General features: G+C 38.1%; 1 protein-coding gene across 12 annotated transcripts in view; it reads left to right on the top strand.

Annotated features, from left to right (window-relative positions):
- PDE10A (phosphodiesterase 10A) overlaps nucleotides 1-25,048 on the top strand; it is a 333,920-nt gene extending 308,872 nt beyond the window's left edge. For 11 of the 12 annotated variants that reach the window (XM_023223598.2, XM_023223597.2, XM_023223602.1 and 8 more), the window contains 4 exons: nucleotides 9,159-9,270; nucleotides 13,449-13,529; nucleotides 16,281-16,369; nucleotides 19,228-25,048. In XM_023223598.2, coding sequence (XP_023079366.1) covers nucleotides 9,159-9,270; nucleotides 13,449-13,529; nucleotides 16,281-16,369; nucleotides 19,228-19,330 — 385 coding nt within the window. In that variant the 3' untranslated portion in view covers nucleotides 19,331-25,048. The remainder of the gene's footprint in view (nucleotides 1-9,158; nucleotides 9,271-13,448; nucleotides 13,530-16,280; nucleotides 16,370-19,227) is intronic. The other variant, XM_023223608.1, reaches the window with a different exon arrangement.
- The last annotated feature ends 372 nt before the right edge of the window (nucleotides 25,049-25,420 follow it).

The following is a 25,420-nucleotide window of genomic DNA, read 5'->3' as shown; positions in this document are numbered from 1 at the left end:
TTTTTTGGAGATGTCAATTATAATTACTATCTTGGGTAGTTGCTAGATGACTGTCAGTGGCCTCTTCCTTTCTATCCAGAATTAATACTAAAACACAGAAGGAGTGTCTATTTCATTTGAAGAAATAAATGGCAGACTTGGCTTGAGAACTCAAGTTGCCTAATGTATAGAGCCAGACATCCTTATTTGTATTAAGAATCAGTGTATTTCTGTACCATAACTAGACAGAGAGAAAGGTGCAACTTATAAATGCATTTTCATTTAGTAGAAAAATTAATAATTAAAGTTAATATTTTTAGAATAATTCTCAAATCATCTGGATGCAGTGGCTCACACCTGTAATCCCAGCACTTTGGGAGGCCAAGGTGGGCAGATGACTTGAGGTCAGGAGTTTGAGACCAGCCTGGCTAACATGGTGAAACCCCATCTCTACTAAAAATACAAAAATCAACTGGGCGTGGTGGCAGGCACCTATAATCACAGCTACTTGGGAGGCTGAGGCAGGAGAATCACTTGAACCCAGGAGGTGGAGGTTGCAGTAAGCTGAGATCGCATCACTGCACTCCAGTCTGGGCAACAGAATGAGACTCAGTCTCAAAAAAAATTCTCAAATTTTATATTTGCATTGTTTATTTCATGGATATTTTGTGTTAAAATTAGAGTGACCATACTCCACAGTTTGCCTGGATCCATCTCAGGTAACACCTGTTGAGCTAAAATAATTCGTAGCAGTGCTGGCTTTTGCTCTCAAAACTGTATTGGCTTGAACATAAATGATGTGGCATACCATCCTTGTTGCAATGATGGAATGTCATGTAATGGAAAGCATCACATTCTGGGCTTTTGTGTAGTGGTAAGGCCCAGAGATATGGATAACTGTGACAGTGTCTAGCACATAGTAGGTGTTCAGCAAATATTTCTTAAGTAAACGAATAATCCAAAATAGCAAGTAATTCAAATTATAGGCTGCATAATGTGATCATATATTCATGTATATCTTTGATTGTTGGCAATTTTTGTCCTGGTAATTTTTTTAAAAAAATTTCATTCTTTGTTTCATTCATTCTGGAGTTACATTCTCTTGACTTTTGCTGGAAGTCTTAATCTTTTTTTTTTTTGAAATGGAGTCTCACTCTGTTGCCCAGGCTGGAGTGCAGTGGCACTATCTCAGCTCACTGCAAGTTCCGCCTCCTGGGTTCACGCCATTCTCCTGCCTCAGCCTCCTGTGTAGCTGGGACTACAGGCCCCCACCAACACGCCTGGCTAATTTTTTGTATTTTTAGTAGAGACGGGGTTTCACTCTGTTAGCCAGGATGGTCTCAATCTCCTGACCTTGTAATCTGCCCACCTTAGCGTCCCAAAGTGCTGGGATTACAGGCGTGAGCCACCACGCCCAACCGGAAGTCCTAATCTTCTGACACTTGCTTCCCACCTTTTGTCCTTACCATCTGCCCCTCACATTTACTATGATGTCGTTAGCTATTATGTCATTTACTCATATTGACATTTGTGACCACAACTGTGATTAAAGACACTAGGTATATTTTATGATATTTTATTTTAAAAATGAAACAACCAAAGCCCGATTGTGTATGAAAGTCATTGTCGTGTGTGTTTCAAATGCAGATGAATAATTTGTTTACATAGGACATGCAGTGCAGACTTCACAAATACTTTACACTTAATAATAAATATTTTTTTAAACTTTATAAATAGCAAAGACTGACAAGTGAATTTAGGATCCTAGAAATCAATTATGAGACAGTGTATTAGTCTGTTCTCGTGCTGCTAATAAAAACATAGCCGAGACTGAGTAATTTATAAAGAAAAGAGGTTTAATTTACTCATAGTTTAGCATGGCTAGGGAGGCCTCAGAAAACTTATAATCATGATGGAAGGGGAAGAAAACACATCCTTCTTCACATGGCAGTAGGAGGGAGAAGAATGTGTGCCGAGTGAAGAGGGAAACCCCTTAAAAAACCATCAGCTTTTGTGAGAACTAACTCATTATCATGAGAACAGGATGGGGAAACTACCCCCACGTTTCACTTATCTCCACCTGGTCCCTCCCATGACAAGTGAGGATTAGGGGAACTACAATTCAAGATGGGATTTGGGTGGGGACACAGCCAAACCATGTCATTCTGCCCCGGTCCCTTCCAGATCTCATGTCCTCACAATTCCAAACACAATCCTGTACTTCCAACGGTCCCTTAAATTCTTAACTAATTCCAGTGTTAACTCAAAAGTTCAAGTCCAAAGTCTCATCTGACACAAGTCCCTTCCACCTATGAGCCTATAAAATCAAAAGCAAGTTAGTTACTTCCTAAATTCAATGGAGATACAGGCATTGGGTAAATATAGCCATTCCAAATGGGAGAAATTGGCCAAAACAAAGGGGTTACATGCCCCCATACAAATCCAAAATCCAGTAGGGCAGGCATTAAACCTTAAAGTTCCAAAATGATCTACTTCAACTCCATGTCTCACATTCAGGTCATGCTGATGCAAGAGGTGGGCTCCCACGGCCTTTGGAAGCTCTGCTCCTGTGGCTCTGCAGGATACAGTTAACCTCCCGACTGCTTGCATGGGCTGGCATTGAGTGTCTACAGCTTTTCCAGGTGCATCGTGCAAGCTGTAGGTGGATCCACCATTCTGGGATCTGGAGGATAGTGGCCCTCTTCTCACAGCTCCACAAGGCACTGCCCCAGTGGGAACTCTGTGTGGGTGCTCTGACTTCACATTTCCCTTTCACACTACCCTAGCAGAGGTTCTCCATGAGGGCTCTGGCCCTGCAGCAAACTTCTGCTTGGACCTCTAGGTTTTTCCGTACATCCTCTGAAACCTCAATTCTTGACTTCTCTGCACCTGCAGGCCTGACACCACATGTAAGCCACCAAGGCTTGGGGCTTGCATCCACTGAAACAACAACCTGAGCTGTACATTGGCCCCTTTTAGTCACCACTGGAGTTGAAGCAGCTGGTACACAGGGCACCATGTCACATGTACACAGGCACCCCTACATAGAGCAGGGGGAGGCCCATTAAACCATTTTTCCCCCCAGGCCTCTGGACCTGTGATGGGAGGAGCTGCCATGAAGGTCTTTTACATGCTCTGGAGACATTTTTGCCATTGTCTTGGTGATTAACACTCAGTTCTTCCTTACTTAAGTAAGTTTCTGCAGCAGCTTGAATTTCTCCCCAGAAAATTTGTTCTTTTCTACCACATCATCAGGCTGCACATTTTTCAAACTTTTATGCTCTGCTTTCCCCTGAATGCTTTGCCACTTAGAAATTTCTTCCACCAGATACCCTAAGTCGTCTCTCTCAAGTTCAGAGTTCCACAGTTTCCTAGGGCAGGGGCAAAATGCCACCAGTCTCTTTGCATAGCAAGAGTGACCTTTATTTCAGTTCCCAACAACTTCCTCATCTACATCTGAGACCACCTGGACCAGCCTGGACTTTATTGTCCTTATCACTATCAGCATTTTTGTCAAAGCCATTCAACAAGTCTCCAGGAAGTTTCAAACCGTCCCACATCTTCCTGTCTTCTGAGTTCCCCAAGTCTCTAGGAAGTTCCAAACTTTCCCGCCTTCTGAGCCATCCAAACTGTTCTTACCTCTGCCTATTAACCAGTTCCAAAGTCACTTCCACAGTTTCATGTATCTTTATAGCAGCACCCAACTCTCTGCAGTACCAATTTACTGTATTAGTCTATTTTTCTCATGCTGCTATGAAGAAATACCCAAGACTGGGTAATTTATAAAGGAAAGAGGTTTAATTAACTCACAGTTCAGCATGTCTGGGTGAGGCCTCAGGAGACTTACAGTTATGGCAGAAGGGGAAGGTAACACATCCTTCTTCATGTGGCAGCAGGAGAGAGAAAAATGAGTGTCCAGCAAAGGGGGAAACCCCTTATAAAACCATCAGCTCTTGTGAAAACTAACTCCCATCACAAAACAGGAAGGGGGAAACTGCCCCCATGATTTAGTTATCTCCACCTCATCCCTCCCACAACATCTGGAGATAATGGCAACTGCAATTTAAGATGAGATTTGGATGGGGGACAACTATATCAGTCAATTTACATCTAGCTTATGAAAGCGGATTTGCTAGTAACAGAAAAGATAGAGGAAATGTAATGCAGGGCCACCAATCATCTGTGAACTGCTTGATTTCTGCACTGAAATTTCCCTTCAAAGAGCTTTTCCTGACTACAACTAAAAGCAAATGTCATATCTGGAAACCAGCTCTGAACTCAAGCCAAGCGTAGGCAAAAGTAGAGTTTTTTGTTTTTTGTTGAAATTAGCAAGCATGGTCTCGTTATGGCTAAATAGAACCAAGTATAGTCTTGCCTAAGGACCATTTCAGCAAATTCAGAAAAGACCATAGTGCGTTTTAGGCTATGATATCAGGTAAAAGTATCCTTTTAAGTATTAAGATGACAAATATGGAAGTTGTTGGTAGTTTTATAATTTTTACTTTCATGTATTTCATTCAGGAACTGCCTTTCTTAAACACAAATTGTAAAGATAAACTAATTTCATAATTTGAAATTGTGGCTTAAAAATCATAATTTCTTTTATCTTTGTTGTCTTTTTAAAATGAAGATGTTTATTCTCTTAGTCCCAGATAATATTTGTACCCTTCAAAAGCAATCCCTTCGCTCCACTTCCCTTGAAGTCTTTTCTTAATTTAGATGTACATGCACGTCAAAGAAAGGGTACAGTATTAAACACTTAAACAATTCTTTGTTAATTCTTCAAATAATTCAGAAATAAAACTTGAAAAGTTCTATATTTTTACATAGCTATTGCTGTGTGCTTTGAAGAACAAATGTGTCTATGTGATGTGTGATCTGTTTTATATATATATATGCTGTAATGTGATTTCTTTAGCATTTCCCAAATGCGGCAGCAGCCTCCAGCCTTTACCTGCTATAGGACTGTAAGTGCATAAAGGACTTCCTCTGTCAGGAATGTTTGATGTTTCAACTGAAGAACCTGAAATGTGGGGAAGCAAAGTTCTAAAGCAAGATCACTGATGTTCCCATTTGATTTAAAGTTACAAACGTATGGTACTCTGTGAGACCATGTAAAGGTTGTTAACTCTAGGAATCATACAAGAATTCTGGTGTTAACTTGAATAACAGCAGTTTCCTCTGTGGCAGTCATTTACCTAAGATTCATTTTCCATTCGTTTATAATTTCTTTCTCTCTCTGTAATGGAGAAAAATGTATTTTTAAAAGAAGCAACATATTTAGGGTTTTATTAAGATTTTAGAACTTAAATTTAAAGTATATTTTAGTGAGATAATTACTATATCATGTTTATACTTATGTGAAAGTTATTTATGACATTGGAAACAGTAAGATTCTAAAATGTTTTCTATGATTTTGAGTATGCAGCTGTTCAAATAATACTTTTAGAAAAACTGTATTATCCTTAGGCTAGCTTAATGTTTAATAAATTAGTCAAAATAGGTCACATTTTGATGAAAGTATAGTGGTTATTACAGATGTGATTTAAATTACTCAACCCAATGATTTAAAACCCCTTGAAAATGAGTTTGAAAGCAAGATAAAAAAAGCTTTAAGATGATCGTTTAGAGAAAAAAAGAATTGAACCTAGTTTCTTTTCAAATTCTATGTGTGACTTTCTTTTAAAGTAAAATAATTAAAATGAGGCTAGATGGCAGCTTCTAAACAAAACATCCACTGTACATCCCCCACATGTTTGCTGTCTAGTTAACCACCTGATAACACTTAACCACTCTTGACAGTTATAATTGAAACTACCTCAGAACAGAATTCTGGTCTTTGCTTATACATCAGTATACTTTTGAATACAGAAATTCAAAAGAAATTTCAAATAATCATTGTAAAATTAGAGAATGTGTGTTTTTTCTTCTTTTCCAACAAAATAGTATATCCTTGGCTGGCCAGGTTTACAGAGTGTGTGGCATGGGATTGGGGGCAGTGTGGGAGGGCTGGGCTTCCTTCTTGCCCATCGGTAACTCATCTGAAGTACTGCAGGCTATGTGGTCTATTTTGCCTTCCTTTGGTAAAGTTCTGTGATTCCATGATCTTCTGATGTGGGAAGAAAATCTTGAAATAGGATGATACTGAGAAGGCAAAACTGCACACTGGGGGGAGGTGCCCACCTCTTTCAGGTTGGAATATCTGCACACCTGTGATAGAGCCTGTGCTCTTTATCTACTCCACTTGATCTGGAATAATTAATATATGAGAGTCGGGGAGAAAGGGGGGAAAAGGAAAGGAAGATGGGAGAGAGAAATGCCTTGTCTTTATAACTCTTACAGGTGTTAATCATTTGCATTTGGCTCTGCCTCTACTGTCTGGATTCCTCCTACTCGCCCATCCCACTACTGTCACCATAATTCAAGCTGTCCTCACCTCTCATCTGAACTAGTGTAGTGTTCTCCTGAGTGATCACTCCGAACCTGCCCTTGCCCCTTCACAGGTCTGTAAGTCATCTCCACCCAGCAGACCTGAGTGATCCTCTTTAATACCTGTATCAGGCCACTCCTCTGGGAAAAGCTGCCAAGATTTTACTGTCAAACTTGGAATAAAAGTTAAACTCCTATCTTGTCTCCAGCCTGTTTCTCCAAACTTAACTACATTCCGTGTTTCATCTCACTCAGTGTGTCGCAGCTAGAATGGCATTTCTTTTTGTTCTTCAAACCGGCCTTGCTTGTTTCCACATTAGGACTTCACATGCACTTCTCTCTGCTGGACCTTCCAGATCTTCACGTGGTAGCCTTTCTTTATGTATTTATGTATTGATTTATTGATTGATTTTTTACCCAGCACTTGCTTTATGAAAGTTTTGACCTGTTGATTGTCTGCCTTGCCCTACTAGAACATTATTACTCTGAGAATAGGGTCTATTTGATTCTTTGCTGTAACTGCCTGATACATGCAGGCATTCAAAACTTTTGTGGATAAATGAATGTAGTTAAACCTTCTGATATTATGTGACTAAGAATCGTTTTATAGGAGTTGTGTTGGGCTCTTCCTTCATTGTTTTTAATGACTAGGTTATATGAACTCACACCAAGAGTAGGCTTAGCATGGACATGATCCCTTTCACAAATGGTTATTAAAGCACATTTGGAGTTAAGGATCTATCCCAGTTAGCAGTCAGTTCTACATTCCATTCATGCGTAGAAATAAAATGTTGATCCCAATGGCATTTCTGTACAGCCATGGCCATCTAACTGGTTTGGAATTGGGAGTAAAAAATGAGTAATTATATTTATTAAAGACGTTTGATGCCAAATTTCTAATCAGTTTTATTTTTTGTGCTTTGTCTAAGTAATTTTGACAGTGAAATCTAAATAACTATTTTATAATCCTTTCAATCCTTATGTTGGCAACCTTATGTTGGGAATAATTTCTAGCAAGAAAATTGCTTTCATGTATTTTATAATGCCCAGTTCTATTGACATTTCTTTTGTTTTACAGATTTATGGAAGTGTTTTTGAAATAAACCTTATTAGATTATTTACCATGATAAACTGATTATTTTGGCAAATATAAATTAATGAGATTGAATTATTTTAAATCTATGAAATACTTGTAAATGGTAGTTTTTCACATTCTATTTGTGTAAATGAATTTACCTGTTGAAAAAAAAGTCATATATTCATTACTTTAGAAGTGCAAATCCAAAAATATTCTTGAAGCCACAAAGTTCTTGGAAACTACCTCATTAAGAAAATCTTACAGTTCCCTGATCACTGTAAGGGATTTGAATCTTCACATGGCATCTGTTTGGGGTTACAGGAAGGGTATGCATAAATCTCACCAATGTTTGTAAAGTGATTTAGTCTAACCTGTAAGAGACCTGATACCCTCTTGAAATGTGCCCTTACAAAAAGTAAGGTGGTAAAGCTGATGATTACTTAAATGGGCTAAAGGAAGCGAGCTGATGGAAAATAAAGAACTCTGTGATTGATGGTATCGTAAGAATCAGGGTATTCCAGGTATCCAAACATCTTAGCTTGAGCTAAGATGTGCTAAGAGCACTACTAGAGCAGAGTCTCTGCCAAATTGACAGAGAGATGCTCCTAATGTGCTGTCTGCCTGGGTCAAGACAGGCTCTGGAGCTAGGGCAGGACTGTGCCTACAGATGGAGAATGTGGACCTAGAAGAGGTAAGGCAGTGGTTAACAGCAGGGGATTGCTTATACTCATTAGAATTGAGATAGGAGCTAGAAATAAGAGCATCATCTCACTCATTACACACTTTTATATCCTTGTTGATCATTTGTCTTTTAAAATTATGTAATTTGCTTTATAAAAGCTAAAGTTGTACATTACACTTTCTTAATTACTACACTTAATTATTCTGTCAAGTATAGACTTCACTTAGGGTAGCCACATGTCACTAGACCAAATCTATTCAAATTGTAGGGGATATGTCTTTGATTTTTTTAAAGGTGATTATTGTTCTTCAAGAGGAAAGATTAAACCAAGCCGTATTTGGAAAATAAAGTCAGACATGCAGTACATAGTTATGAATGCAAGCAGCTGAAAAGGGAAAAGTCATTTTGGTTGAAAGACTGGTGTTGAAAAGAAATATCTGCTAATGAGAAGCACAGTGTTTGGAGGCTGTACCCAGCTCACACACTCGCACGGGGAGAGCGAGGAACAAAGTTACACAGCTACCTCCTCCTCTGGCCTTGCCACAAATTCCTGTCCCTTTGGAAAAGTCATTTCATTTCTGTGCACCCTAGACTTTGCTAATATAAAATGAAAGGATTGGGATAGATTTTCTCTTAAGACATCTTCCCACTCTAAATTTCCAGAATTCAATGAGAATGAAAGCCTGGTCCATAGCCATAAAAGTGGGGATTTAGATGACAGCCTAGCCAAAGCCTGTACTGTATTTGATTTCTTCAGTAGCATTGAGGCAACAGGAACATATGGGACTTGTGATAGAAATGACTCCCGTTCTTACGATTAAAATGACACTAATTTTTCATTCCATTTTACTGTCCTGGCTGTCACTTCTATGTGCTGTTTAATGAAGTAATACGTACTTAAACTTCATTCCTGAAATACAGAAGTCTTTCTAGTCCTTATTATAAATGTGCAAATGCTATGCTGACCAGTCTTATATTGTTGTGTTCTAGAGACCGTGTAATTGGTTTGATGATGACTGCCTGTGACCTTTGTTCTGTGACAAAACTGTGGCCCGTTACAAAATTGACGGCAAATGATATATATGCAGAATTCTGGGCTGAGGTATGTTCTTGATTTTTATATTGACATAGATAGTGAGGATAAATTAAATGTATGGACAAATTGCTAAGAATACTGCAGTTGTTCATGTTGATGGTTATTTCAGAAGGTTCTGGTGAATCAGATACTGAAGGATCTAGCAGATACAAAGAGAGAATGATTGTTCTTTTACATATTACTTGCATATGTGTCTAATTCTCTGAGCTCAACTGAAAGAGTTTAGGAACTTATTCACTGAACAGTGGTATAGTATAACAGTATTATATAAGTCGTATTCTTAACAGTAAAGTACTTAACAGCTGATCTTTCCTTTATTCATTCAGTAACCATTACTGGCCATCTACTTTGGACAAAGTACTCAGAGGGTCCCATAATATGGGATACGTCCGCCTGCAGCTAAAAATTCAGGAGAATAATTGTTTTGCACCATAGACATTGAGAATATGTAAATATAATCAATAACTCAGCTGCAAATTATGTGTTCTGCAGAATGTGTGGAATGTTCACTCATAATACTCCTGAAACAACACAAAAATGGACTTTTATTAGCACCTTTTCTTGATTTATCTAATTTATCACTAATGTGCATTGTACTGCTCAATTTGCTCATGGAATTGTATGTAAGTAAGTAGAATATAATTCTCCGATCCAAATGAGTCACGAATACCTAGGCCTTTGCATATTCAAAAATTACTTTATGAAGAAAGCTATAAATCTTTTGAGTACCTCTTCTGGTTTGAAGAAATAAAAGTAAATTTGGAGGACAAAGCAGCTGATAATTCCATCGTATATCTCATTCATACCGAAGCATGTATGTAAAACATAAACAGCAAATCATTCAGCCACGAGTTTAGTGGGAAGAGTTTATCATGTTGAATTATTTCATAATAATAAAGCCAAAGTGTGTTTACTGTACGAGGATCACAGACCTTGAGTTGATTATACTCCTGACATGATTTCTCCAGAATGCCTTATACATCGCGTATGCGTGGTCTCGCGTGAGCTTTTTCTTTATTTTATTGTGTATGTGTCAGAACCTAGTTACCATCAGACTGAAGTAGGAAGATTGATTGTGATGCACAGTTGACCCTTGAACAACACGGGTTTGAACTGTGTGGATCCACTTATATGTAGATATCCACTTATATGTAAATATATTGGAAGATGTTTTGGAGATTTATGACAAAAATACAGAACAACCTACCCTAGAAATATTTTTAAAAATTTAATTTAGGTATGCCATAAGTGCATAAAATATATGTAGATACTAGTCAATTTTATCATTTACTACCATAAAATACACAAAAGTGTATGATAAGTTAAAGTTTATCAAAACTTATATACACACTTAGAGACTGTGGAGAGAAATGTAAACAGATGCCGTGTTAAATCATAACTGTAAAGTTAACTGTAGTGCATACATACGGCAGTACTGTAATAATTTTGCAGCAACCTCCTTTTGCTATTATGGTGAGCTCAAGTGTTACGAGTATCCACTTAAAATGCTGTGTTTAAAACACTCTGATGCTAATCATCTCTGAGGAGTTTGTCTCTCCAGTAAATTGTGTATCACAGTAAAAAGTGATCTCTGGTGGTTCTTGCATGTTTTTCTTTTTTTCCTTTTTTTTTTTTTCTTTTTGAAACGGAGTCTTGCTCAGTCGCCCAGGCTGGAGTGCAGTGGCACGATCTCGGCTCACTGCAGGCTCCGCCTCCCGGATTCACACCATTCTCCTGCCTCAGCCTCCCAAGTAGCTGGGACTACAGGCACCCGCCACCATGCCCGGCTGATTTTTTGTATTTTTAGTAGAGACGGGGTGCATGTTTTTCATTGTGTTTAGTGCAATACCGTAAGTCCTCCATAACATCATAGCACCTATACAGAGTTACACTAGGATGCTGGAAGTGCTCCCAAGAAGCAGAGAAAAGTCATGACATGACCAGAAAAAGTTGAGTCGCTTGATAGGTTCCCTAGATTGAAGTCTGCAGCTGTGGTTGCTGACGTTTTAACATAAATGAATCCCGTGTAAGGATCACTGCAAAAAAAGAAAAATTCATGAAGCCATCACTGCAACTATGCCAGCAGGAGCGAAAACCTTGCACTGTTTGTGGAATATCTTTTTATCTCATACTAAAAATGCACGTTTTGTGTAGGTACAGGATTGCTATGAGAAAGGCATAACCATAGACTGTAATGTGATTTCTGTATTCTAGATGAATGTAGAAAACGTGCAGTCATAAAATGACAACTTAAAGCAAAAGGAAGGTGCAAGATTAAAAGCTGGAGAATTTAATGCCAAAATGTGACCAATTTGTAATGGAGATGTTTTTCCTTTCTATTATTCCCTGGTTATTCAGTCCACAGATAATGATTCAGCTCTCTGCGTGCTCTTAGGTGCACGCAGGTTGAAGCCTTTCACCAACCTCACTAGTCCACAGGAAGAAGCAGGAATACATTCACCAAGTCCTGACAGTTGATCTCAGTATCTATAAAGTCCTGTCTCTTCTCTCCATCCTCACGATCATTCCCCTCTTCAGATCATCACCAACTCATGCCTTGAGTACTGCAACTTTCTAACTGAATTCCTTGCCATTACCTTTTAGAATTTGTGCAGAAATAATTAATAATGTGGTCTTTGGTGCCAGGTTGCTTGAGATTAAAATTCTGCTTTGGCACTTGGTATTTAAAACCTCAGGCCAGTTTATGAGATAGGGATGATGATAATTTGGATTCCATCCGTACCGTGCTTCTGATCCCCTTGTTGTAATACAGACCAAAATCATGACCTCCGTGTGGAGAGCCCCACGTGGCTGGCCCGCTACCCACTGCTGTGCAGGCATATTCCCTGTCTCAGCCCCTGGCTGCCATTTAGGTCTTTGTTCCCTGCAGTCTCTGCCTGGGGCACGCTCCTGCCCTCTGCATTCTGTGAAAGCCTCAGATTGGCTCCGCCCTCCATTACAGGCATGGTCCGTAGCACTGGGTTCTTTCCCTTTTTAGCATTTTTGTTTTGAGGACACATTCCAATCATTGTTTGTTTAAAAAGCTGTTTCCTTGTTGGACTTGTCAAGTCTTTGAGAGCAAGGGACTTAGTATGTCTCACTCACTTTGAATAGAGAAGCAAAAAGTTTGAGACCACTGATTTTAAACGTAAAGTGGTAACAATGGAACTGCAGCTATGTTTGAAGTGGCTTTGCTTTGTCAGGACACGTGCTTTGGTCCTGTACATAAAAATACTCAATTATGGTTATAGTAATTTGTTTGTAGACCCTATTTTAGCAAGTCTGGGAAGTTTCTAGGCTGTACTTCTGATTTCTAAAAACATGACTAACGTTACTAAAATAATAAAGAATATGAGGGAAGAGTGGGAAGTTAGGAAAAATATTAGGAAATCTTCAGAAAGAAGATTGTAACAAGTGTTAACTTTAACAAATAAATAAAAAGCAAGATAATTTCTAAAATCTTTAAAATGGGAACAATGTATCCTAGAGTACTTCATGAGGATTAAATGAAGTAATATTTATAAATTACTTAGCTCAGTGCCTGCATCATAGTGAATCTTTAGTAACTATTACCTGTAACTGTAAGTGAATCTTTAGTAACTAACATAGTGAATCTTTAGTAACTATTACCTGTAACTGTAAGTGAATCTTTAGTAACTAACATAGTGAATCTTTAGTAACTATTCCTATAATTGTAAATTAAATGAGATATGTAGTTTGTTGTACTGCGTCTTCACTAGCACATTTTAGCAGACTGTTGTTGTTTATTCTTCCTCTGTAAATATTCCTCTGGAAAGCCAAATGTCACTGAGTTCCATGCACTTGGAAGATCATTTGAAAGAGAGAAGGGCCTGGAGGTTATTACATATCTTGTTACTGTCATTTCTCCTCACTGTTTACTGTATCTCCTCTTATTATAACATTTATTTACTAACTTCTGCAAAATGAAACCAGTAATGATGCCTGGGGTTCTGGTAATTCAGTAGTGGAGAAAATCAAGATGAAGTACAAAATAATGATACATGAAGTTTTTCATTATTTGGATTGTTTTTTCTTGAGTTAACAACAACAAACATTATTTGTTTTGAAGAAAATTAATGAATAAAGGGAATATTTCAATAATATCAAAATTGTATAACAATTTGAAATTTGAGAAAGCATGATTTTCCCCCTATTCATCTTAGGGTGATGAAATGAAGAAATTGGGAATACAGCCTATTCCTATGATGGACAGAGACAAGAAGGATGAAGTCCCCCAAGGCCAGGTATGAATTATTAAAGTAAATTGTAATTGCTGAAGTCAAATAATTTAAGATGGGCATAAAATCATACATGAATGGAAAGCATATGTCATCGTGTAATATGTTAAGGGAATGGGTTATTGCAGGCAGATCTGGTGATTAATATGGAAACTTGAGAAATTTATCTTACAGGATTGAGAACTAGAAAAAGAACAGCTGTTTACACTGAATAATCACCTACTCAAATGAGCCTTCACTTCCTAAGACACTCAGGAAAGTAGATGCTAAAAGAGTTTATACTCTTAATCTGGGTTTGATGGCCAACTCCAACCACTGATTTTGGTCGCAAGGCTAAAAGCCACAGTGAGGAATCCTGAAGGCCTGGCTGCCTTGTGAACTGAAAAGACTTAGTGCTCCGGGGACAGAAGCCAGGACCACGTGAAACCTTCTCCATTTAGATGGAGTTTGGGGACAGTAAGACCAAGGTTAGGAAATCTCTGTGGATTGAAAGAATTCATACTACCTTTGCCATGACTCCTTTCTTCAGCTGCCATTGCTGTAAATAGGCTTTCTTTTCTGACTTGAAATAGAGGGGGTGGAAGATTTTGAATTGTTTTATTTTTAACAAGCAGAAAATATTTTGTCATTGGCTAAACAAATATATTTTTGGAGAGTTACATTATAGATTTTGATTCAGGTTCATTTTCTCTGACAAATAATGCTTAGTACTTTAGTGCATTTTGTGTTTTGTTTCAACATAAATTGACATGAATTATCCTCTTTTCAGGTCATACTACATAATTTATGTTTGTTTTCCAGTGTTTTGAGAGGTCTGTGCCTTGCTAGTTTTGCATGCATGTATGTGTAGTGTAATGTATTTCTGAGAGTATGGTTTTCGTTAAGTAATCTTCTAATGGCATAACAAGGAAGTTAGTTGTGGGCAAATAATTATGATACACATAAGTTTAGAAAATGTTTCAGAAAATCCACAGGATGGTGGTTTTTGATAACTTCTCAAATTTCCCTACTTTATTTAAAATTGATTTATATACAATTTAGGCAAGTCCACAGCTCACAGGGGGCACCAGCACGACAAAGAGGCTGAACGAATGGCCATCGCCTCCATTCATGCCCCTGGCTAGGTTTTCTGATGGCGTGGTCACTTTTCCCTCTGGATTTGAAACAGATCCTGAATACCTATCATGTTTGCTGCGGGTGTATTTTGCAGTTTTTGTCGCATTTTGCCACTGTTCATGGAATTTTCCCATATATGGAGTCACAGCTGTCAGTCATTCCTGTTCGGTGTCTGCTTTTCGTAATGTGTTTGAGAAGTTCTTTTCCACCTTGAGAGTAAATCTATTTGCCTATATTTTCTTTAGTTTCTTCTTTATTACTTTGCATTTGATTGATTAACTTGTTTGGAATGTGTCTTCTTGTATTATTTAAGATAGGGATCTAAAGGTTTTTCTTTCCCAGTAGTTAACTGTCATCCCAACAGAAGGCATGGCATAGCTTGGAATTTCTCATTCATGCTGTCAGCATATGGTTTTGCTGTTGTGTTTTTAATTAAGATAATAGTTTGTTTTAGAATAGTTTGATTTTCATTTACAGCCTAATAAAGGTTTAAAGAAAAAAGTTCTATGATCAATTAATATTCTACCAACCATATCGCTTCTAAATAGTTGATGACTGTGAAATTATTATTTGCCATAATAATGAAATACTCTAATTTCTGGTAATTAGTATCTTTTCTGGGACCTTCTGCCCCGTGACATCTGCTAAATATTAGAATAAGAAAGTCTCAGCATGAGCCATAAAGTTAAAAATGGAAATAACGCAGACGCTATTCTAGTAAGAGTACTATGACGATAGACTCTGTAACAGGAGAAAGCAAAAAGGAACCACATAAATTTGATCTTCCTGTATGCTTCAGTGCATATCACTGAAGCTCAGTACTTAGAGAAATTGGTAAGCTGTGATTTGGGGTCACCTCATCTAGAGAGCTATTTATCCTGTACATGATGCAGCCACTTGGCCGGTGACTTATGTCTGGACAAGCTGTGTTATCTGGCTAGTAGTCACATATCTTTTACATCTGGCCTTTAGTAGGCCAGTCTGACTTGCACAGTGACCCAGAATTCCTAATAAAATATTCTTTGTGTATTGTTTAAAGTACGACAGATTTTTAAACTTTGAAATGTGATCTATTGAAAGAACAGTAAATGGGAAGAGCTATGATAAAACCAATGACATTTATTTTAGTTTAAATAAGAGGGCTGGGAGGATGAGGAAAATATTGGGCCACCACACAGGGCACCAAAGCCAAGAGTAGCAGACAGGCAGAAAGTACTGCTGCAAACCTGAGCACGAGGCCGGGAAGAGCTGTATGTGTGGAAGAATCACAGGCTTTACGTTGAAGTGTCTGCAGGAAAGCGCTAAAGGTGACTGGAGATAACACCGTACTTGAATGATCAACTGACTGATCTATTAGCGGAATATCATTTAATGTACTTGGGTCTTAGATTTCAGTAGGTATTAACCTTTGTAATATGTTTTGAATCTTCATATGTTTTATTTCTAGAGTCCATTTTAATGCATTTTAAAATACAGTCTATAATAGTAGTCACGGAACCCAAATATCACATACAGCAAAACTAGAACATGTAATTTTATAATGAGGCCTCAGAAACAGAACATTCACTGAAGAAATATAAGTATCACTAGAATTGCTAATATGCACTTTTGTTTCTTGTCCGTGGTTTCGCACGGAGGCAGCTTGGGTTCTACAATGCCGTAGCCATTCCCTGCTACACAACCCTTACCCAGATCCTCCCTCCCACGGAGCCTCTCCTTAAAGCATGCAGGTATGTACTATGGTTCAAGCTGTAACAATATTGTTTCTAAAAACACTGAGATCTGTGTAGGATTTTTTTACTTGGCTCGTGTGTTGCGGTCTGTGCATCTGTCTAGGTATCGAGTCGTCGTGCTCAGGGGCTCGAGGCCTCCTTGCCTGGCTTCCCCAGGGGCGCCACTTCTCCCCTTTGGTTCAATTCTCCTGAAGGACGAGCCTCAGGCACCTTGGGTGTTCGGGCAGCTTCTTCTGGCCGCACACTGAAGAGAGGGACGGTGGGAACAGGCTGGGGGCTGGAGCCAGACAGTCAGGGCCCAGATGACCCAGTGACTGGGAGAGTCTCTGTCTCGGTGTGGGAGACCCTTCCTGCTTTCTTACGCCCACGTTCAGTCTGGGTGGGGTACCCGGTGTTTCTTTCAGAACAGGCGTGTGTGTGGTTCTTGCAGGACCAGCTTGGTTTCAAGCCTTATGAGAGCTGCATCTGTGCTGAGGGGACCTTGTCCCTGGGGGTCCTCAGGCCTGGGATAGAAAGCCCTTGACCAGGCTGCCTCATTCTGCTAAGTGACACGTGGAGTCGGTCCTGCAAGAGGGGCCCCTGGCTCTCATTACTCGTACAGCCACAATATGTCCCTAAGTAGTACGCTATGTATATGTGAAGAGAGTCTATTCATATCAAGTCCTTCATACACCAAAAAGGAGGAAGAAGTTTTTATTATTATTGTTACTTTGCAGAGGACCTGCCCAATGCTGTTTTTAAAAAAGACAAGGCAATGGTGTCTATTGAGGATGCCTGAGCAGGAAGAGACTGATGAGATCACACAGTTTGTTGTTTAAATGGAAGAAGGGGACCTTAAATTTTGGATAACCGCTTCGTCTTTAAGTCTTTTTCTCCTTCCAACAAGATATTTAAGCATCATTATCTCTTCTAGATTCATATTTCTCCCTATTCCTTTCTTATCCTTTTTAAAGAGTGAACTCAGTTAAGAACCTTGGGTATTTTTAAAGATTTTCATTTTACTTTATAAATTCCCTCTGAGGAAGTCAAAGGGTTATAGCCAGCAGCTGTGCGTGTGAGTCTTTTCACGGCTCTGGGCCATGTTTTAACTACTTAGCCATAGCTCTGCCTGGGGTGGGTTGAGTGGACGCCCTGTGGGAGGACGGAGGACAGACACAGGCCAGAGAGTTTTACACAAAACCAGAAACTTAATATACTCTTACCTTCTGCTGTTCAAATTTTTTTTCTACTTTTTTTCAAGGAAAACAAGACCAATAGGCAATATTTAAAAATTTGTATATATAGTGTTTAAGAGATGGTTTCTCCTTCCTCCCTGCTCCTGTGGAGACAAACGTAGCGTCCCACCTTGTTTTGCTGAGCCTTAATTGACCTTACTCCCTGGTTAGTTTATTAAAATCTTACCTTATTACAAAAGCCTGAGTCCTAACGGGCACTATGGAGTGTGAGGCCAGATCATTCTTGAGGGAATTAGGTTATAAAAGTTTATGCAAAATTAGAAAGTGGAATATCAATGTAAATTCAAAGCTGTTGTTTAAATAAATACTAAGCAATCTTCAAAAGTCCTTTCCTGTCCAGAAATCCTGTGTGTTTTATGCCAGGTACTTGGAAGCCAGGGCATGAGTGCTGACTGCGTGTGCCCAGCACTGTAGGGAGCTGTGGAGGTGCCTTCCTTGTGGAACTCTGAGAACACAGTGCCCACTGTGTGGGCAGCTCTGCCTCATTCATGCTTCAGTATACTTGGCTGGACCACATAACCTCTTAAAGGCCATTTTAATCTTATTAACGCTTAAAAAGTTTATGATGTATCCTCAGTGTTCAAGGAAACATACCAAAATTAGTTTATGGCTTTTTCCAATATATCGGAAGTCTCTAGGGTCTAGAAAAATAATACCTCATGATATGTTACAAAAGTTAAAAGGGCCACACTTTTCAGTTATATTTTAGGGTTTTGTCTGTCTGAATGTGTCTTAGAATGTTTGCTAAAAGAAATTGGAGAGAATCATAAAACTGTGTCTTGTAGGAGTTTTGTATTTCCCAATGCCAAGATTGCCGTGTGACTTTACACAGGAATGTGGCCAAGAGTTCTTCCGGGGTAGCCGTGTAGAGGAAGATGGTTTTGCAGCAGTTTGGCTAAGAGCTCTGCCGGGGTAACTGTGGGGAGTAAGATGATGGTTTTGCAGTGGTTGTGATCACACAGTGAGAGAAGATTACGATGCCTGTGACACTTGAATTACAGACACTGAGAGAGAAAGATTAGAGGACTCGAGAAATGAGACTGCCTCAGGTGAGGACTTACCAGAGCACTAACACGGTTTTACTACAACAAGAAAATTTCAGAAGTTTGTGCCAGGTGTAACTTAGGATGATTTTGTACATGTGACACACTGCTCAGAGTAAGAGCAAGTGCAAGATGGTGAGGTTTAGGCCTCCTGGGAGACGCTCTGTCGACACTTCTCAGTAGGAAGATCCCTGTTGTCACCGAGTGTTCCTACTGCTCTGGGACCTCCTCCTTTCCGTGATCCTGCATATTCCTCAGTAGTAAAACCTAGAGCTCTTTCCCTGTTCAAGTTAATCCTTTCTAAGAAAGGACGTATGCTGAGCCCTAGCATTTCTGCTGCGTTCGCGGTCCAGAGCGGGTGGACCAAGGTGCCCCGACCCTCTGGTGCCTCTGAATCTCTTTCCTGAGCAGCCATCACAGGAGCCTGCCTGGCCACGTCATGCTGGTAACCGTGTCGGAGGGCCCCACACAATGCCGTTGTGCAGAGCTATGCCACAGGACTGTTTGGTTAGTTTTCAAGACAAAGTCCAGAAATCCTTTATTCAGCTTCCCCTGAAACTGCATCTTTTATCCCTAGGGATAATCTCAATCAGTGGGAGAAGGTGATTCGAGGAGAGGAGACTGCAACCTGGATTTCATCCCCATCCGTGGCTCAGAAGGCAGCTGCATCTGAAGATTGAGCACTGGTCACCCCGACACGCTGTCCCACCTACAGATCCTCATCTTGCTTCTTTGACATTTTTTTCCTTTTTTGGGGGGTGGGGGCGAGGGGAATCTATACCTGGTAACTGGGGTGCAAACCTCTTCAGGAAGGTAACATCAAGTAAATAAGTCAAGCAGAGGACTTCCTGCCAGTCTCTTCTGTGAGGCATCGTAGACACTGAGTAACCAGGACCACCCCTGTGTTCAGAAATCAGCTGGCCAAGTGACTCCATTTGACTTGCAAACCAGCCTTTTCTAATAGGCTAATATTGCTGAGGCCTTAAAGGAAGTGGACAAAAATTCTTCAGAAGGGGTACTTTTCCATTGTATCTTTCTAATAAGGGTTTAACATGGTACTATTATGGTATTGTACTTGGGCTTTAACATCAATGTTGCTTTGATGTTGTTGGTTATAAATAGGAATTTTTACACATTACTATTGTGAATGGTGAATGTTCACGTACGACCTACTTGTAATTAACTTGAGTTGTAGTCCACAGCCTCAGGACAGATGTCATTGAGGTTACAGAGTAAGAAATGATGGCAAAAAGTCAGACTCTTATTTCAGAGCTTCATGAATTTAGTTAGACTAAACATAAGTCTTTAAGTTAAAACTAAAGGGCTGAGATGAATAAATTTAACACTGAAACACGTAGACTTCCTGTCCTTTTGAGAAGAGATGAGGTATACCTTACAATAAATCTCAGAACTTCAAGTAGCAATTCAGAAGATGTCAGTTTTTAAAATTGTTTTTGTTGTTGTCTTGGCAGTTTTACTGAACCCTTTGCGTAAAGAACAAAATAAAAGCAAGGCATCATGATTTTTTGAATGGACAAGTCTTATGGACATAAAGGGTGCATTTTTCATAATGATTCCTTTATAGTGTCACTTTGTGTCGTTGCAGAATTTTAGACTCATTCACAATGAAAGATTTATTCTAAACATTGTTTAATTAAAGTACCATACATTTCTCTTTTAAACATCAAACCATAAAATGTGTCCTTTGTAATTTTACTCTGACCTGCTGCAGTCACCTCTCATTTATCTCTTTCCACATGCTGCACGGTCATATTTCATGAGCTTTCTGTCCATAACACAGAAACAGAAGCAGAAAGTAGTACCATGATGTTGGACCTTCTTTCTGTTCTCTTTACTCGTCTCACAGATCAAATCACTCCATAGAAGCCTGTGGGTTTCAATGGTTTCTACTATACAGCATTTTGGTTGACTAGTATTACTATACAATGTAAGTGTTTTCAAAAATACAAAAGTAATACTCTGCACCTCTTCCTACAAAGATTGTAAAGCAGTCACTTCTGGTGCATATTAATACTTTAAAGATTTTCAGCACAATGGCACAGTAATCTCCAAACCTGAATTAGACAGATACTCACTCAGGAAGTGACAGGCCAATCATAACAACATATTCACTTTTCATGTGGCAGGAAACTGGAATATCAATTTTAATAAAATGGAAAAATATGCTTCTACATATTTAGTACCATAGGCATTTTGTTCATATGAGCCTGGTTTGTGCAAAATTAAATCAGAGGCTTCTACAACATGGTTTATTTATGTTGTGGCAGAGTTGGCTCTACATAAGCACTGTTCTTATTTTAAAATTAACACTATATGTTCAGTTTTCTTGTGGGCTTCTGAAAGTTGCCATCTTCCCTACGTGGAGCTCCATTTGCTATTTTCATTATACACTATGAGGTAAAAGGTAATAACGAAAGAGATAGAAATACCACTGTGGCTAGATATATACACACACACATATATATATGGATGGATGTAATATATGTAGAACACACATAGATGTATATAGGATGCACACTCATGTATGTAAACATACATATACATATGTGTATATATGATACATACACATACACGCACGAGAGACAGAAGGAAAGAGGAAGAGAGAAGCAAACATGTAGGAAAAAATATAAATCAACCCCATTCTCCCGTTCTTTAAGAACAATGATTTTTCTTGACGGAAAATGCATATTACTTGACAGTTGACCAGAAAGTGTCATTTTTGTGTTAGTGTATTCATATAACTGCATTTGAACAAGATACATATTTTTCTGCATACAAATTTATGAAGCTGGATTCTACCAAATACAACTTTAGTCACAAAAGTTAATTTAGTTATCTAATTTAACTTGGAGACTGAATTTCAGGAAGGGATATATTATGTAAGATTATTGTTTAATTACAAGAATTTTTTTAAAATGTATGAATTCTGTTTTTTAATATAGAAAATAATTATGGCAGTAGGAATCTCATGGCTACATTTACATTTTTAGGTTATTACAGAAATTTCTCTTAATTTATTATGGTCAAGTGTATTATGTAATCTCTATTTAGAACAGTTTCCCAAAGGAATGTGATTGGATTTACTGGTTAGTTAATTTCTTGTGAAATATTGTCATCATAGAAGCACAGCATGAACAAAAGACTGTATTCTGATATAAACTGTCAATACTGCTTTTACCATGTGTCAGATTTACTTAGTAATCACAGATTTACCTAAAATAAAAGGACTCGGGATGCAGTGATATTTAGTTAATAATTTGTTTTGGAAAACACGCAGTTAGGAGTATTTTTGTATTTTGTCAGATGTTTTAGGAGACAGACTTTTGGGTTCTGTTTCTTGTCTTTTTCCCAGACCTTTTCTTAAAAGAACAATGTGACACCAGAAGCCAAGAGATGGTTTTTACTAACAACAGCTTTGATGAGTTCCTATTAAGGTCGTGTTGTGTATTGTGCCAAATTTTCCATCCAGTATAAATTTAGTAACCAGCTGTGAGCATATGTAGGATATTCAATTTGCAGACACTTATATTGGTTATGTTGGTTTATAATAGACAAGTTTTATGGTCATATGCAATTATTCCATTATCTTTTTGGACACAGTGAATGTGTTTTTTAGTTAAAAGTGTCTTTGGCAACATAAATGCCTGCCAATACCATGAAATATTGAATTCAGGCAATGTGAATTAATTAGAAAAGGGTCAAAGGAAATACAATGGATGTGGAGACGAATTCTGAAAAATTGCCCTATTAATAGGGCAGAGACTCTAGTCCATTTCCCAGCTGTACTTCTCTCTAAGAGGTGTATGAAAAACACATCTTGCAAAAAACACCAAAATATTAGACACAATCGTTCCCATTCCTGACTCTTCAATGGAAAAGGAAGGTACAGATGTTTCTAGTGGTGCCCCAGGTGACTCGTTCTCACCGCAACAAAAACAACTAATTGGAAACTACATTTGTTCAATATAGGTTTCCTCTTTCTTGGCATGCTTTTTAGATTTTTTTCATTTTGTAAAATCTCAGTTAATTTTTCTTTATTGGTATGTTTGTGTATATGAGACATGTTTGTACAGGATATAAATAGATGCGTAAATCCTTAGATACCTGGGTTTTTTTAATAGGTTTAGGTTTGGGTATTGTGTTTCTTGTCTTTTAACTCAAAATTAAGGTTTGAGCTTTAATAGGACTAAATTATTCACCTGCCTTGGCCTGTGCCTTTATTTTAAATACTGCAATTTTACTTCTTCATTCATGTATTTATTATTTTGCTTTTCTTGCTTAACTATAATTGAAAATATTTACAGCAACTCACAGTTCATTTTATCAAGTTGAATGAATAGGATTATCCTCTCCTCATCAGATTTCTGTCCTTTATTTGACTTCATTGACATATACCCTGGTGACTATAAGCGAACTGTTCAGATTCAGTCTTTTCGGCAAGAACTTCAGAGAACTGTGACATTGGTTATGATATGATTTTTTGGGGTTTCAGGTACCTAAGCATGATTTTTAAAATCACTTCTGTCTTTACATATTTCAAACATATGTTTGCTTTTGACACTTTGCAGATTTTATTTAGGATTTAATTCTTTAAAGACTCTATTCATTTAGTCACTATAGTGATCTCTTCTATTGCAAGTATTGAGCTGATTTTTAAATGATGTAAAATGTAGATCAGCCAAGTATGTCATCTGTTACAGTTACCCCATGCTTTCAGCGCATGGCCGTGAGATCTTGACATGTGCATAAGTATTTAGCCAATACACATTTTGCTGGCTTCTTTAACCATTTATATTGTTTAAATTAGTAATATCCAACGCAGTGCACACTTTTTTGTCTTTTTTCCAACGGAATATTTTGGTTGTCTGAAGCATTGGATGCATTTTATATGATAAAAATAGCAAGAAAAGTTTAAAATGTGTCAACGGTGTGCTGGTTCTAAATTAAGAAGATAGAACAAAGAGAAAGATATTAATGCTACCCAAGAAATACATTTAACATCCAAAGAAGCAATGCTGTCCTCACTTGATGTTTCTCTTCTCAACCCAGCAATGGAGAGCAGGGCTTGCAAAGCCGTAGAGAGCCCACCTGCCCTTTCCTGCAAGTGGGAGAAAAGGAATCAGTGGCACGCAGAGCCAGGTGTGGCCCTGTGAGGCAAAGGATAGTGTCACCTCAGGACCAAGGTGGAAACTTACAGCTGAATCCAGGGCTTACTAAGTAGGGAAGTCAGTTTACACATTTCCGTTTTCCTCTGATGTCTTTGAGGTACTGTGTATTTGCAGAAGTTTAAGTAGAAGGGTTTTGTTTCGCTTGTAAGTTAAGCTCTAAAAGTGTATTTAATACTCTAGCCCAACTGAAATATTATATCATGGGCGTTATAGCCTTTGTCTTTTTCTTTATTCACCTTAATACCCAGTCCTATGCTGTATCTCCAATAGCCTATATAAGTGATATATAGGAATATTATTTTCCATATGATCTGTCGTATGGTGTATATGCTATGTGCTCATTTCGTGTGCAAGTTGAGAGTGTAATAGATTTACCCAGAAAAGGTGTTTCTATACAATGCCCCTACCTATTTGAAATTACATGCTTGCCCAACACACTGTGAAATAGTTACCAAAATTTGTACAAATGCAGCATCTTCATTCTTCCTGAGAAGACAAGATGGCTTTCTTTACATGAACATATGAACAAAAGAGATCCTAGATCCATATGTAGCTAAGGCATCTGAGAGTTTGCTGTTGATAATCTTGCTGACCAAAAACTACTGGAGAGTAATACAGGTTATATGCTGTCAAAATTACAATGCTCATAAAGAACTGACTTGTAGAGTCAATGAACCTGTGTCCAGAATTTTAATAGGCTCTCTATTGGAAGGAGAAAGAATTTCAAGTTAACGGTATCTAACTTTATCATAGTTGATAAGTTAGTAAATTTTAAAAAATGATTTTATATGTATGACAAAAATCTTTGTAAAATGCGCAAGTGCAATAATTTAAAGAGGTCTTAACTTTGCATTTATAAATTATAAATATTGTACATGTGTGTAATTTTTTCATGTATTCATTTGCAGTCTTTGTATTTAAAAAACACTGTTATGTTTGTATAATAGAACAGTAATCATTTATTATAATCTAGGCAAGTTGTAAATAAATTCATAATTCAAACAGCCAGTATATATGCATATATGGGTGTTATATTGCAAAATCTTTGTTTTACTTACATGGTTAAAACAGCAAGAATTCTTTTGTTGATATGTAATTATACACATAAAATATATATATATGTATGATACATGAAATATATTTAGAAATGTTCATAATTTTAATGGATATCATTTGGTGTGAATAATTGAATACAGAGTTTTTAAAATATCTTTCACGTATATCACTTGCTCTCATTTGTGGGGAAGATAATAGACATTTCACAAAAGGTCATTTGAAAACACTCCAGGCCTTGTTTGCCTAGAAAACACCAAATTTACATTGAATTAACGTGTGTTGTTTGCTTTACCCATTTTCCACCAGACAGCACAAGACAATATAAAATGTTAAGTGTTATGATTTACTAACTCGGAGTCCATTCTGTAATTTTAAAGTTTCAGATAGTGTGTAGGGAGCCCGTGGTGCTGCAGTGATGGCTTCAGGTTACTGAGCCAGGAGCCCTGAGTGCCAACCCGCAGGCTCCCCCAGGAGCTTCCCTGGCCCTCGGAGTCTTTGCGTCAACAACGCAAATGCACACTCACT

The sequence above is a fragment of the Piliocolobus tephrosceles genome, chromosome 5 (genome assembly GCF_002776525.5).
Source record: "Piliocolobus tephrosceles isolate RC106 chromosome 5, ASM277652v3, whole genome shotgun sequence".
Classification (NCBI taxonomy): domain Eukaryota; kingdom Metazoa; phylum Chordata; class Mammalia; order Primates; family Cercopithecidae; genus Piliocolobus; species Piliocolobus tephrosceles.
The sequence above is the reverse complement of the archived record's forward strand: the minus strand, read 5'-3'. Positions and strand labels throughout refer to the sequence as shown.